The sequence below is a fragment of the Neoarius graeffei genome, chromosome 2, assembly GCF_027579695.1.
Source record: "Neoarius graeffei isolate fNeoGra1 chromosome 2, fNeoGra1.pri, whole genome shotgun sequence".
Taxonomy (NCBI): domain Eukaryota; kingdom Metazoa; phylum Chordata; class Actinopteri; order Siluriformes; family Ariidae; genus Neoarius; species Neoarius graeffei.
In genome coordinates this window covers 111,036,953-111,053,717 of record NC_083570.1, presented here as the reverse complement: position 1 = coordinate 111,053,717, position 16,765 = coordinate 111,036,953, and the positions used below count along the sequence as shown (strand labels likewise).

Genomic DNA, 16,765 nt, shown 5'->3' with positions numbered 1-16,765 from the left:
ATATATATATATATATATATATATATATATATATATATATATATATATATATATAAAATAAAAATAATAAACAAATAGATAACTGAATAAAAAAAAATAATAATCATAAATATTTGACAATACTGTCTTAATAAAATATATTATTATTATTATTATTATTATAAATAAATAAAATAAAGAGCATTATCTCTCTCGGTTTTTAATTTTAATATTCAATTAAAATTAAGAGTTTACTATTAACCAAATTGTAAGCTGTAATAAATGAAAGATTAGCTGATAATAATAATAATAATAATAATATATAAACAAATAAATAGATAAATGAATTAAAATATTCTACTACTGCTACTACTACTACTACTACTACTACTAATAATAATAATAATAATAATAATAATATATTTTTCACAATACTGTCTTAAAGATGATATTATTATTATTATTATTATTATTATTATTATTATTATTATTATAGATAAAATAAAGAGCATTCTCTCTCTCTCTCTTTCTGTGTGTGTGTCTTTCCTGCTCTCACTACATCACAACAGACACAATACACACTATATTCTAATATAACATGATTTCTCTTATAACTGTACTCGATGTGTGAGTATATGCCGTAGTGAACAGTCGTAAGGCAATATGGAACAGTAATGTTGCTAATGTTACACTTTACCAGTCTAGATAATGACAATTTAAAACTTTTACATCCAGGTGAGACACTTTGTATCGAAAATACTTTTAAAGTAAGCATAAATGCAAATTTGTGTTCAAGAACAAATAGTTCAAGATGCTTTATGCCATAACACTTGAATCCAACTGGTTACACTTTTTAAATTAACTTGCTCTAACGATAACTCATTCAAACACATTATTGTTACTATAGTAAGAGATACCTGGAGGTAATGTGTTTCATGGATGTTCCAGAATATTAAATGTAACCAGAGTGCGATTTGTTTAAACCAGACAGACATTTTGATTGAAATTTCTACATCAGAATGTTAATGACTTATTATTCAAATCAAACACACACATTACAATTCTCAAAGTGTAGGCTACAATGACAGAAAATACTCAGTTTAACTGTTATGAATTGATTCAACTATTAGCCTACCAGTCCCCAGGAGGCATCATACTCTCAAACATTTCAGCATGGATATAGAACAAATCTGAACGCCAGCTGTGTTGGCTCTATAATTGTAGCGTAGCTGGTGGTGAGTTATATCCATCATCGTTCACATGCACCTTCTGTACGATGAATACAGAATCAACATTGTGTCACAATCATACAATGCATCACTCGAATGCTCTGTGTGCCACGCTCTGTACCAACATGATTTAACCACACACCCACTATGCTCCACCACTATACTGTTTCAATAAGATCAATACATAATAATAAACATTTTAAACATTTTGAAATTAGTTTGTGCTTTTCTCAACATATTAAATGTTATACTGTATATTAGACATACTGGGGTCATGAAATAAGCCTAACTTCTCTTTTCTGAAAACACATCCAGGCTTGTAGGGGAGAGCAGGGAGACTTGGGACAGTTTGTATTCCTGTAAATTAATTCCAACCAATCAGGTTTTAGATGACATCAGAAGTTCAATGTTACTCCTGAGAGCAACCTATTTCATTTGGAGATGAAGCTGGACACTGCAGTAAGGTTTGTGCAGTGAGATATTTTATCAACTAAAACTTCAAAGTATGTATCTTCTACTTCGCCTCTGCCTCCATTCTGTGGTGTAATGTATGCTGGTTAACTGGGGACTTGTTATGAATTAAAGTATGTCGCCTAGAGTGACCGGATATAGTATTATTTATTAAACTTAAATTCGGGGGGGGGACTCAAGGAATTTTTTTTTTCAAAAATGTCCAGATGGGGAGAGTTGGGACAGTTCATCGTGTTACAGTTTGTTTTTTCTTGTGGTTTACAAATATAAAATTGTTTTGCTTTGTTTTATTGTTAAAAATATGAGTATGTCCTGGGCGGCATGGTGGTGTAATGGTTAGCACTGTTGCCTCACAGCAAGAAGGTCCTGGGTTCGAGCCCAGCGGCCAACGAAGGCCTTTCTGTGTGGAGTTTGCATGTTCTCCCCGTGTCTGCATGGGTTTCCTCTGGGTGCTCCAGTTTCCCCTACAGTCCAAAGACATGCAGGTTAGGATAACTGGTGGCTCTAAATTAACCGTAGGTGTGTGAATGGTTGCTTGTCTCTGTGTCAGCCCTGCGATGATCTGGTGACTTGTCCAGGGTGTACCCCGCCTCTCACCCATCGTCAGTTGGGATAGGCTCCTGCGACCCTGTAGAACAGGATAAGCAGCTACAGATAATGGATGGATTGATACTGTAAGTATGTCCCTGTGTGAGGATGAAGCTTATTTCATTCCTGCTTGAGAATGGATCCATTTTGTTGAGTCAGGTTTTGGGTAAACTGGCATTTTTCTATTGCTATACCAGCACTGTGTGTTCATACAGTTCATATGGTAGAAGTTTACAAGATAATAATAATTAAGCATGGAGGATTAAGCTAGGTATTTTATTTTTGTTCCATGTCTCCTCACTGTATCCCAAGTCTCCCAACATAATGTCCCATGTCTCCCCTCAGTGCCTCATATCTCCTATGACAGAAAAAGTGAAGTCTGAAGGCCAGAATATGCTCCAAGCTGAGAAACTAATGTTGTGGTCAGAGGGTATAGTAAATACTCTCTAATGTATTATGAATGTGATGTGACCTGTAAAGAATTTCACACAATCTACAGAAGATGAAAACTCGTCCCAAGTCCCTCAAACCATCATGAGGTTTCCTCCTAAGATGTTGGACTTACAGTCACCCTGTAAGCCTGTGTATAATATTATTACTAGTAGTAACCTATCATGACAAATACAAAATGGCTGGAATTATGTACTATTTAATAGAGTATATTGTAATACTAAACACACACACACACACATTACTCACACTAAACCCCGCCCTAAAGCAGTGTGCACGAGACAGTGCGTGAACAGAATGAATATTTCCATTATGCAAAATAAATCAGTCTGCAATTTGGTCTTTGTGGCCCTGACGCTTCTCCAGACGCACAAACACCCCCTAACACAAACACACACACACAGGCCCCCTCACACACACACCCTCGCATGCGCTCTCTCCCAGCCTATAGCTTTCAAAGATCTCCTCCTACGCACCCTCGTGAGTGGAGATGAGACGAAAGAGAGCGTGCGCGTGCGTGTGTGCGTGCGTCGTTGTCGTCTCTTACCCACGAACATGACGCCTTCCTTGGTCTTCTCCGCTGCCACCGCCACGCCTTCCTTGGTTTTTTCCGCGGCCACCGCCATGCCTTCTTTAGCTTTAGAAAGCCCCTTCATGAAAACGTCCATTTTGGCCCCTCTGTCTGTGGAATGAGCACGAGAGCATGGTTAGAGAAAGAGAGAGAGAGAGAGAGAGAGAGAGAGAGAGAGAATGGCAGAATACCTGACGTGTATTCGTGCACTGAATTGCATTGCATCATACAGAATAATGATGGAGTGTTATGTGTGAAGAATTAAGTCAGAATTAAGCCATGACTAATGCATTATTATTATTAATATTATAGGATATAGATAGTCTTTCTATCCTCTAATGCATCACTCTGCATTAAGCTGTAGCATGCAAAACATGGATATCATAAATATTATAGCTTATTGCATACAGGTGCATATTAACCCCCCCCCAAAAAAAAATAAAAAAATAAAAATAAATAAATAAATAAAATAAAACAGTCGCATGTAATGCATGAATATCTAAAGTGCCATATTATAGCCAGTTGCATAGCAGCATATATGTATGTGGACTCTCAGGACTCTCTCTCTCTCTCTCTCTCTCTCTCTCTCACTCACTCACACTTGATCAGCTGAGATTACAGCATGAAATAGCAGAATGTGACAGTGTGAATGAAGAAGTGCTAAGCACAGAACGCCCAGTAAAACACTGCCTGCTGATTACAAGGCAACAGTGCATTAAATATGTACTGCATTTAATTACACTTGAGAATGACAAGACTCACATTACATTAACATCTGAACATTTTACATTACATTACATAATCAGCGAATCACACTGAATGGCAAAGGAAGTGTGTGATATCTCTCTAATGTGCTACATGGTATTGCATTGCAAAAAGGATGCATTTAAAAGTAAAATACGATACTAGCATACATTACAGGGCTTTGCATTCACTGCAACGGGTGTCATGGCTGCACAGCTTCTGTGGACCACTTCAGGACCACCTTCATTTCTGGTTTTCTTAAAAACTGCAGGATATTATTATTATTTGCCTTCTCTCTCTCTTTTTAAACTCAGCAAGCACAGGTCGAAAGGGAACATGGTGTCCTTTAAACGGTTAACTAACACCTGCTCATTAATTATTACTCGACGTGATCATGATATCCTCGCTGATGGAGGACAAAAGGACCTTAGAGAAATGGACAGACCTATATATATATATATATAAAGATTTCTCTCTCTCTCAGGCACTCTGTCTAACACATCTACAAAGAATAAATGCATTCAGGAAACTTCTCATGGTTGCATTATAACAACCTGAGGATACCTGAGATCCCTGTCAGGTGTGGAAATGGCAACTAGATAATACATATAATACATTATACTCCATGATCCTGTAGGTTATAAAAGCCTGTAATAGAAAGCTGTTTAACTGAGTGTACTAGTGCATTTAATGATGAAAGAGACTGGGATTGGGATTGGATGCTGTTCATACAGGCAGCAAAAATGGTATCTTCCATCATTTTTTTCCCCCATCTTGAATCTATAGCCAGTCTGTAGGTCACGACTGAAATAAATACATAAATAAAAACACAAACACAACCTCAGCTGACTGATTTCTTAATTATACAGGCAATTTATACAAATATACCAAATAAATAAACTGTCACTATGCATCCTGCATGCCTTTCTTTATTTCTATGCCCTATACAATATACAACCATTTATTATTATTATTATTATTATTATTGTTATTATTATTATTATTAAATCCTAAAGAAAAGCCTGTCTCACCTTTCCAAGCGCCTCCTGTGTCCTCACCGCTCCTGCAGAATCACTGACACCGAGGAAAGAGCCGCTCCGCTCCGGTGGGACGGACGCGTGGGCCTCAAGATCTCTGCGCTCAGCCAATAGCGCCCGCCCGCTGGCTTCCTGGCCACGCCCACACCCACACCCACCCAGCACGCCAACAATTCCTCTCTTCTTCTCCCCCTCCCCTCCCCTCTCCTCTCCACCGTGACGCCCTGACGTCATCAGCGCGCCTGTGATTGGTCGGTTTGATCAAACGCTGATCGATGAGGCGTTCAAGATTCTTTATTCTGACACACACTGGCCAATTTATTAGAAACACCCGCACACCTGTTCATTAATTCATTCATTCAGTTATCCAGTCAGTTTCAAACATGTGTCAGCAGAGCAAGGCATACAGTTTGATTTGATTTGATTTGATTTATTTGGCAATAATACAGTAGAGTAGAGTGGGGGAAAAAGCCCCCCTTAAGGAAAATTCAGTTTTTCTCCAAGTTGAAATGAACCATGTGTTTAGTTTTAATCATAGTTTTGACAACAGTGACATGAGCAATAATGCCACCTAAAGTTTGCCTAAAGTTAATACTTAATTTTTTTTTTAACAAAAACAAACATTGTGCCAAGGGCCCCCCCCCCCCAGTGGGGTAAAAGGCCCCCTGAGGTGGGGCAATAAACCCCCTCACTCAAAAAAAGCTGTTTGGATAGCAAAAGTGTTTACTTAAGCCTATAATGTGAAAGAAACAAGAAAATATCCCTGAATTAATGAATAGATGCATTATTTTATTATATTTCGCATTTTAATTTCAGTTTTTTTTTATTTCGATTATTTTTAATATTAAGTTCAAATTACTTGCTTTACTCAACTAGGTAAGCGGGATGTTATTAAAAACTATGTATCTGCTATTCAGAAATGTATGAAATACAGTAATTATGATAAAAGGAAACGATGCCCCCTGGGGGCCATTTACCCCGCCATTAAGGGGGCGTTTTACCCCACAGACTACACTTTTACAAAAAAGGGTCTTACTTTCAAAATGTGATTCAACTTTTTATACCTAATGTATTTTTTCTTAATGTACTGACTTGTCTACTCATACCACATACACAGCTGTGATATCTGACGAAATAGCAGCTATCTAAATACAGTTTTACTGATATCTGAAAATTATATCACTTACCATGAAATTTGATTTCTCTCCGCTGCGTTGCTGATATGCGATCCACAGTGGATATTTATATATCCCCGTTGTCAAGCCAGTCCATAGCAACAATAGAAATGTAACTTTGCGCCATCTGGTGGTTATTTTGGGTAAAACAGGCCGGGGGCGTATTACCCTACGGGGGCTTTTTCCCCCACTCTACTCTACATAAAAATGATAAACATAACAAAATTATCTGAAATAAAACATGAGTATAAAACAAATATATAAAATACAAAATACTGCCAGGGAGAACACAAAAAACCCAAAACAAATAATACAGGCGGCACGGTGGTGTAGTGGTTAGCGCTGTTGCCTCACAGCAAGAAGGTCCGGGTTCGAGCCCTGTGGCCGGTGAGGGCCTTTCTATGCGGAGTTTGCATGTTGTCCGCGTGGGTTTGCTCTGGTTTCCCCCACAGTCCAAAGACATGCAGGTTAGGTTAACTGGTGACTCTAAATTGACCGTAGGTGTGAATGGTTGTCTGTGTTTATGTGTCAGCCCTGTGATGACCTGGCGACTTGTCCAGGGTGTACCCCGCCTTTCACCCGTAGTCAGCTGGGATAGGCTCCAGCTTGCCTGCGACCCTGTAGAACAGGATAAAGTGGCGAGAGATGATGAGATGAGACAAATAATACAAGATGTGACATGAAAGAGAGATACAGTGGTGCTTGAAAGTTTGTGAGCCCTTTAGAATTTTCTATATTTCTGCATAAATAGGACCGAAAACATTATCAGATTTTCACACAAGTCCTAAAAGTAGATAAAGAGAACCCAGTTAAACAAATCAGACAAAAATATTATACTCGGTCATTTATTTATTGAGGAAAATGATCCGATATTACATATCTGTGAGTGGCAAAAGTATGTGAAACTTTGCTTTCAGTATCTGGTGTGACCCCCTTGTGCAGCAATAACTGCAACTAAACATTTCCGGTAACTGTTGATCAGTCCTGCAGCTTCAAATCTGGGATGTTGGTGGGTTTCCTCACATGAACTGCTCGCTTCAGGTCCTTCCACAATGTTTCCATTGGATTAAGGTCAGGACTTTGACTTGACCATTCCAAAACATTAACTTTATTCTTCTTTAACCATTCTTTGGTGGAACGACTTGTGTGCTTAGGGACGTTGTCTTGCTGCCTGACCCACCTTCAATTGAGATTCAGTTCATGGACAGATGTCCCGACATTTTCCTTTAGAATTTGCTGGTATAATTCAGAATTCATTGTTCCATCAATGATGGCAAGCCGTCCTGGCCCAGATGCAGCAAAACAGGCCCAAACCATGATACTACCACCACCATGTTTCACAGATTTGATAAGATTCTTCTGCTGGAATGCAGTGTTTTCCTTTCTCCAAACATAACGCTTCTCATTTAAACCAAAAAGTTCTATTTTGGTCTCATCCATCCACAAAACATCTTTCCAATAGACTTCTAGCTTGTCTACGTGATCTTTAGCAAACTGCAGATGAGCAGCAATGTTCTTTTTGTAGAGCAGTGGCTTTCTCCTTGCAACCTGGCCATGCACACCATTGTTGTTCAGTGTTCTCCTGATGGTGGACTCATGAAGATTAACATTAGCCAATGTGAGAGAGGCCTTCAGTTGCTTAGAAGTTACCATGGGGTCCTTTGTGACCTCACTGACTATAACACGGCTTGCTCTTGGAGTGATCTTTGTTGGTCGACCACTCCTGGGGAGGGTAACAATGGTCTTGAATTTCCTTCATTTGTACACAATCTGTCTGACTGTGGATTGGTGGAGTCCAAACTCTTTAGAGATGGTTTTGTAACCTTTTCCAGCCTGATGAGCATCAACAACGCTTTTTCTGAGGTCCTCAGAAACCTCCTTTGTTCATGCCATGATACACTTTCACAAACATGTGTTGTGAAGATCAGACTTTGATAGATCCCTGTTCTTTAAATAAAACAGGGTGCCCACTCACACCTGATTGTCATCCCATTGATTGCAAACACCTGACTCTAATTTCACCTTCAAATTAACTGCTAATCCTAGAGGTTCACATACTTTTGCCACTTACAAATATGTAATATTAGATCATTTTTCTCAATAAATAAATGACCAAGTATAATATTTTTGTATCATTTGTTTAACTGGGTTCTCTTTATCTACTTTTAGGACTTGTGTGAAAATCTGATGGTGCTTTAGGTCATATTTATGCAGAAATATACAGTGGTGCTTGAAAGTTTGTGAACCCTTTAGAATTTTCTATATTTCTGCATAAATATGACCTAAAACATCATCAGATTTTCACACAAGTCCTAAAAGTAGATAAAGAGAACCCAGTTAAACAAATGAGACAAAAATATTATACTTGGTCATTTATTTATTGAGGAAAATGATCCAAATATTACATATCTGTGAGTGGCAAAAGTATGTGAACCTTTGCTTTCAGTATCTGGTGTGACCCCCTTGTGCAGCAATAACTGCAACTAAATGTTTCCTGTAACTGTTGATCAGTCCCGCACACCGGCTTGGAGGAATTTTAGCCCATTCCTCCATACAGAACAGCTTCAACTCTGGGATGTTGGTGGGTTTCCTCACATGAACTGCTCGCTTCAGGTCCTTCCACAACATTTTGATTGGATTAAGGTCAAGACTTTGACTTGGCCATTCCAAAACATTAACTTTATTCTTCTTTAACCATTCTTTGGTAGAACGACTTGTGTGCTTAGGGTCATTGTCTTGCTGCATGACCCACCTTCTCTTGAGATTCAGTTCATGGACAGATGTCCTGACATTTTCCTTTAGAATTTGCTGGTATAATTCAGAATTCATTGTTCCATCAATGATGGCAAGCCGTTCTGGCCCAGATTCAGCAAAAAAGGCCCAAACCATGATACTACCACCACCGTGTTTCACAGATGGGATAAGGTTCTTATGCTGGAATGCAGTGTTTTCCTTTCTCCAAACATAATGCTTCTCATTTAAACCAAAGATTTCTATTTTAGTCTCATCCGTCCACAAAATATTTTTTCAATAGCCTTCTGGCTTTTCCATGTGAGCTTTAGCAAACTGCAGATGAGCAACAATGTTCTTTTTGGAGAGCAGTGGCTTTCCCTTTGCAACCCTGCTATGCACACCATTGTTGTTCAGTGTTCTCCTGATGGTGGACTCATGAACATTAACATTAGCCAATGTGAGAGAGGCCTTCAGTTGTTTAGAAGTTACCCTGGGGTCCTTTGTGACCTCACCGACTATTACACGCCTTGCTCTTGGAGTGATCTTTGTTGGTCGAGCACTCCTGGGGAGGTAAACAATGGTCTTGAATTTCCTCCGTTTGTACACAATCTGTCTGACTGTGGATTGGTGGAGTCCAAACTCTTTAGAGATGGTTTTGTAACCTTTTCCAGCCTGATGAGCATCAACAACGCTTTTTCTGAGGTCCTCAGAAATCTCCTTTGTTCATGCCATGATACACTTCCACAAACATGTGTTGTGAAGATCAGACTTTGATAGATCCCTGTTCTTTAAATAAAACAGGATGCCCACTCACACCTGATTGTCATCCCATTGATTGAAAACACCTGACTCTAATTTCACCTTCAAATTAACTGCTAATCCTAGAGGTTCACATACACTCACAGATATGTAATATTGGATCATTTTTCTCAATAAATAAATGACCAAGTATAATATTTTTGTCGCATTTGTTTAATTGGGTTCTCTTGATCTACCTTTAGGACTTGTGTGGAAATCTGACAATGTTTTAAGTCATATTTATGCACAAATATAGAAAATTCTAAAGGGTTCACAAACTTTCAAGCACCACTGTAGAAAATTCTAAAGGGTTCACAAACTTTCAAGCACCACTGTATAAACCTAATACTAATAAAAAATATATGAAAATTAATAAAAAAATAAAATCATTGTTCTCAATAGAAGTCATAACATTCTACATATAAGACTTACCTTTTTTCTTAAAATTTAACAAAGATTGACTAGAATTGATTAAAGTAGAAGGAAGACTATTCCATCACTGAGCACCAGTGATACAAAATGAAAACTTACCAAAAGCACCAAAATGAGGAATGACAAGCGAATGTTGACTAGAACAAGTATTATGAGGATGTCTTCTTGAGATGGAAAGGATTTGGTCAGAAAGGTACTTAGGAGATGTCCCATCAAGCACTTTGTACATATGATTTAGTTTTAATTGCTCTACTCTTAGGTGGCAGGGTGGTGTAGTGGTTAGCACTGTTGCCTCACAGCAAGAAGGTCTTGGGTTTGAGCCCAGTGGCCAGCGAGGGCCTTTCTGTGTGGAGTTTGCATGTTCTCCCCATGTTTGCGTGGGTGTGCTCTGGTTTTCCCCCAAAGACAAGCAGGTTAGGTTAACTGGTGACTCTAAATTGACCGTAGGTGTGAATGTGAGTGTGAATGGTTGTCTGTGTCTCTGTGTCAGCCCTGCGATAACCTGGCGACTTGTCCAGGGTGTACCCCGCCTTTCGCCCATAGTCAGCTGGGATAGGCTCCAGCTTGCCTGCGACCCTGTAGAACAGGATAAGTGGCTACAGATAATGGATGGATGGATGCTCTACTCTATATCAGATAGGGAGTCACCCTAAGATTTTGAAGTGTTCAGTAAATATTGATGTTCTTGGCTGTAAATTTAGAGTAAAACGAACCAATTTATTCTGAGAAATCTGCAGTTTTGTTTTTGTTTTCTTAGTCAAACTAGAGTAGAGCAGGCATAATGATAATGACTTTCTACCAGTGTTGATGCTAACAGTTTCTTGGTTCTTAAATCTAAAAATTTTGATTTTCAACATAAAAATGTTAATCTGGCATATGCCTTACTCAGTACCTTTTTGGCCATTGCCTCTCCATCTAAGGATTGGTCCAAATCTGCACCTAAATATTTAACTTTCGAGTATTATTTGATTTCAATACCTTTGCACACAATGTCCAAATTCAAATTTTTCTTCAAGTTACTTTTAGAGCCAAACAATACAGATTCAGTTTTTCCAAGATGTAAAGATAACCTACTATCCACTAGCCAATCACTAAGAGATGATAATTCTTCACCAAGTTGATTTTGTAAAGTGACTAGATTGTGACCAGGTATTAACAACGCAGAATCATCAGCATACAACAATAACTTACATTTCACAGCCATTTCCACATCGTTAACATACATTAAGAACAATAAGGGCCCAAGGATTGATCCTTGCGGCACTCCACATGTGATATTTTCAATATTAGATTTAACGCCTGAAAGATCGACAAGTTGTTTACGATTTAATAAATATGACTTGAACCAAGGCGGCACGGTGGTGTAGTGGTTAGCGCTGTCGCCTCACAGCAAGAAGGTCCTGGGTTCGAGCCCCGGGGCCGGCGAGGGCCTTTCTGTGTGGAGTTTGCATGTTCTCCCCGTGTCCGCGTGGGTTTCCTCCGGGTGCTCCGGTTTCCCCCACAGTCCAAAGACATGCAGGTTAGGTTAACTGGTGACTCTAAATTGACCGTAGGTGTGAATGTGAGTGTGAATGGTTGTCTGTGTCTATGTGTCAGCCCTGTGATGACCTGGCGACTTGTCCAGGGTGTACCCCGCCTTTCGCCTGTAGTCAGCTGGGATAGGCTCCAGCTTGCCTGCGACCCTGTAGAACAGGATAAAGCGGCTAGAGATAATGAGATGAGATCTCATTATGAATAGACACACAATCACACAGATAGAGATCAGGAGCTTTGTTAAGCGTGAATGTTCAGATCAAAATGGGGAAAATGTGATCTCAGTGACTTGTTGGCGCCAAACAGGAGGATGGTCTGAGAAATGACTACTTCAGAAATGATCACCTCAGATTTTCACACACACACACACACACACAACATTTCTCCTATCTTTCTTTCTTTTTTCTTTTCCATGATTTTCTTCCTAATTTAAAGGAGAACTGAAGTCATTTTTAAACTTGCTTTATTTCTTAATGTGCTATTCAATTACCTTTTCGGTTTTAGTAACCTTATATTGTGACTTGTATTGGCAACTAATTGCAATTAAATATTATACTTATCGGCCTGTTCGGTTTTTCGCCATGTTGAATTTAGTTTGTTTGGTCCACGGCAGGTGTCGCTTATCCGCGCGATCTTCAAGAGACTTGTGCGAAACTTCGAAACGTGAAGTGTCAGCCGGGTGTCAGTGCCGCCATTTTGAAAACTGTTTTCCAAACGAAATATTGCACAATGACGATTTTAAATGATGATTACTGCCTACTTTTTTCAAACTTTCCTGATTGCTATCAAAACAAACAAAACTTCCGGCTTGATTACATCAGCATTCGAAAGAGGGCGCGCGCGTCTTTTGACAACGTTGGCAGATGTTGGTCACTTTGATTTCCGCTGTACGTTTTACTTCTGTCCTATGATGTCTCACACAGGTTTCAACGAATCTTGTTTACGGCCATTGCTTTTGACATATGGACTGATATATTACATAGCATATTTCAAACACTCATAACTTGCTATAGCAGTGACAAAATAGCTATCAAAAATGCATTCCTATATTTAATAAAATGAGATAAATAGAATTTTGAGAATAAATCATTTACCTTCAGTTCTCCTTTAATCTCGGCCAATCTCCACTCACCAGTCACTTCTCCCCTATCATCCTTGACTTGCAAGTGAAGTCAAAGCATAATAGAAACCCGCATGTCAGTCATGTTGGTGGTTATATGAATGCAGGATCAAGCGACATTCTATACAAAACATAGTCACACATGTGCGAAGCTCTTTGTTTTTCCACTGCTTTAAGCATTCTTTAAGCTATGCCACATCTTTGTGCTGTATATGGTTACGGTCACAACAATACTTGTGACTGTGGCATGTTTCGATTTTTTAGAATTCCATCCATGATTTGGAAAGAGGGCGAGGAAACTCTGAGGCTTAGTACGGAGAGGAAACAAGGGGATCAGGACACTTTGTCCAATGACCATTTTGTCCAATAGTTAAGGCATTTCATCCAAAGCCTTTTCCATATGCAATATCAATTGTTTTATATTTCAGGTATTCCGGTGTTCACGAATGAAGCCCCCACGAGAGCGCTGCACTGCACCTATAAACTTAACATGATCCAGCCGGCTTTAAAAATAAATAACTCAGCCAATGGAGCTCACAGCGAAGCCAAATTTTACAAGCACCTCCCTCTAAGCCTCCCCCTTCGAAAGAGCATGGTCTCGGGTCGATAGGACCGCGCCTCGGCCTGGTGTTCACGAATGAAGCTCCCGCGAGAGCGCTGCTTGGCGCCTAAAGATTTAATATGATCCAGCCGGAAACATAGACATGCAAGCGAGCAGCCTGCAATGACAAGGGAGTGAACTCATCCCAGGGTCAGCAAGTGGCACGAGCTGATGTGGTTACCCCCCTTAGTCTGCTCTTTAGTGTCGAAGCACACGTACTATGGCACTCATTTGCTTTACAAAAATGTGTTTTGCTTCGGTCAAATTCCACTGAGAATTCCTCCTTTTATCGGACAAACAAATACCTGAAATATAAAATAATTGATAGTGCGTATAAAAAAGGCTTTGGACAAAATATCTTAACTACTGGATGAAAAGGCATTGGATGAAATGACCTGTATTCATACTCAATGGTCGGTAGAAGCGTCTTATCTTCAGAAAAGTCTGATGTTTTTAAATAGTATGGGTCAAAACCACACACACGTCTATCTTCGCTCGATCGTTCAAGTCGTGGTAATACTGAGAAAATTCAGCATTGTTTACAGACGCACTTTCAGCGGCTGCCATCCTACTTGCTTTGTATATCCACCATCATGGCAGACGCTCATGATGTAGCACATTTTGATCACGTGGTTGCAAGTCATCTATAGGAGGGTAAAGATCATCACAAGCCCTTTTCGTGAGATGTGATTGATTTAGCCATGAGGGAAGCCATGGCCTAATAGTTAAAGAAGCAGCTTTGGGGCCAAAAGATTGTTGGTTCAATTCTCTGGATCAGCAGGAATGGCTGAAGTGCCCTTGAGCAAGGTACTGAACTCCCAACTGCTCCCCAGGTTGCTCTGGGTCTATTGTATGTCGCTCTGGATAAGAGTATCAGTTAAATGCCTGGAACATAGCCAGCCATTGACTTAGCTCTTATTACCGTTTTCACCTTTGTCTGTTTATTTGTTTGATTGTTCTCAATGTAACTCAAAAAGTAGTGAACAGATTTGGATGAAATTGGGAGAAAAGGTGGCTCATGGGCTAAGTAACAACTGATTCACTTTTGATGCAAATCCAGATCCAGTTTTCGGTTTTAGGAATGCATAATTCATACCACAGACCTACGGTACCCAGTAGATATGTACGCTCTTCTTAAAGGTGGTTCTTTAATGCTTTATTGGATAATAGATGGTTTGTTTTTTATGAAATTTACAAAACCCATTCACTTCCTTGCTGTGATGTGTTTTTCTTTCTCTTTATCTCTGCCAATTTTGGTGGAGGAAGTCATGTTTTTGCTTCCTTCTTTTGTTTGTTTATCTTTTCCCAACATAACTCAAAAAGTAGTGAATGGATTTTGATGAAATTTGGTGGACAGCTTTAGCATTATCCTAGGGTCAAGTAATTTGATTTTGATGTTGATAATATGTGGCTTGGTGGAAATATAAACTCTACTGAGTCTCCTTGTACGGTGTTTATCTAATCAATTTTATAACTGCTATACAAGATTAATGTAATTATAAAGGGATATAAAGTATGACATTCTTTAAATGAGACCAGTAATGATGGTGTAGCTCACTCCAGCCTTGTCTAGTCCAGAACAAATGATTTAAAGTGGTACACCTTGTGCAACAAATATTGCAAGCTATATAGATTAGATTAGATTAGATTAGATTAGATTAGATTAGATTAGATTAGATTAGATAGAATTTTATTGATCCCTTTGGGAGGGTTCCCTCAGGGAAATTAAAATTCCAGCAGCATCATTACAGGATAAACAGAGAATAGAAAATAGAGAAAACTTCTAGATAAATTAAATTAAATTAAGTATTTACATAATCAAATGTAAAAAAAGAATAAGATATGGGAAAAGAAGAAAAAAAAAAGAAGTCCAGCAGGAGAGGTATTGCACATTATATTGCATTTATATTTATATACAAGCTTGATCCAATATTACATATCTGTGAGTGGCAAAAGTATGTGAACCTCTAGGATTAGCAGGTAATTTGAAGGTGAAATTAGAGTTAGGTGTTTTCAATCAATGGGATGACAATCAGGTGTGAGTGGGCACCCTGGTTTATTTAAAGAACAGGGCTCTATCAAAGTCTGATCTTCACAACATGTTTGTGGAAGTGCATCAAGGCACGAACAAAGGAGATTTCTGAGGACCTCAGAAAAAGCGTTGTTGATGCTCATCAGGCTGGAAAAGGTGGCAAAACCATCTCTAAAGAGTTTGGACTCCACCAATCCACAGTCAGACAGATTGTATACAAATGGAGGAAATTCAAGACCATTATTACCCTCCCCAGGAGTGGTCGACCAACAAAGATCACTCCAAGAGCAAGGCGTGTAATAGTCGGCGAGGTCACAAAGGACCCCAGGGTAACTTCTAAGCAACTGAAGGACTCTCTCACATTGGCTAATGTTCATGTTCATGAGTCCACCATCAGGAGAACACTGAACAACAATTGTGTTCATGGCATGGTTGCAAGGAGAAAGCCACTGCTCTCCAAAAAGAACATTGCTGCTTGACCATAGTTTGCTAAAGATCACGTGAACAAACCAGAAGGCTATTGAAAAAATGTTTTGTGGATGGATGAGACCAAAATAGAAATCTTTGGTTTAAATGAGAAGCATTATGTTTGGAGAAAGGAAAACACTGCATTCCAGCATAAGAACCTTCTCCCATCTGTGAAACATGGTGGTGGCAGTATCATGGTTTGGGCCTGTTTTGCTGCATCTTGGCCAGGACGGCTTGCCTTCATTGATGGAACAATGAATTCTGAATTATACCAGCAAATTCTAAAGGAAAATGTCAGGACATCTGTCCATGAACTGAATCTCAAGAGAGGGTGGGTCATGCAGCAAGACAATGGCCCTAAGCACACAATTTGTTTTACCCAAGAATGGTTAAAGAAGAATAAAGTCAATGTTTTGGAATGGCCAATTCAAAGTCCTGACCTTAATCTAATCGAAATGTTGTGGAAGGACCTGAAGCGAGCAGTTCATGTGAGGAAACCCACCAACATCCCAGAATTGAAGCTGTTCTGTATGGAGGAATGGGCTAAAATTCCTCCAAGCCAGTGTGCAGGACTGATCAACAGTTACTGGAAATGTTTAGTTGCAATTATTGGTGCACAAGGGGGTCACACCAGATACTGAAAGCAAAGGTTCACATACTTTTGCTACTCACAGATATGTAATATTGGATCATTTTCCTCAATAAATAAATGACCAAGTATAATATTTTTTGTCTCATTTGTTTAACTGGGTTCTCTTTAATTACTTTTAGGACTTGTGTGAAAATCTGATGATGTTTTAGGTC

The 16,765-nt window shown here is 39.1% G+C and overlaps 1 protein-coding gene across 4 annotated transcripts in view; it reads right to left on the bottom strand.

Annotated features, from left to right (window-relative positions):
* Positions 1 to 16,765, bottom strand: part of sncb (synuclein, beta) — a 78,557-nt gene that overhangs the window by 46,858 nt on the left and 14,934 nt on the right. Inside the window, exons 1-2 of one of the 4 annotated variants that reach the window (XM_060911328.1) lie at positions 5,064 to 5,139; positions 3,265 to 3,399 (exon numbers count right to left, since the gene is read on the bottom strand). In XM_060911328.1, coding sequence (XP_060767311.1) covers positions 3,265 to 3,385 — 121 coding nt within the window. In that variant the 5' untranslated portion in view covers positions 3,386 to 3,399; positions 5,064 to 5,139. Of the gene's footprint in view, positions 1 to 3,264; positions 3,400 to 4,764; positions 4,807 to 5,063; positions 5,140 to 16,765 lie in introns of those variants that run through there. The other 3 variants (XM_060911320.1, XM_060911311.1, XM_060911338.1) reach the window with 3 other exon arrangements.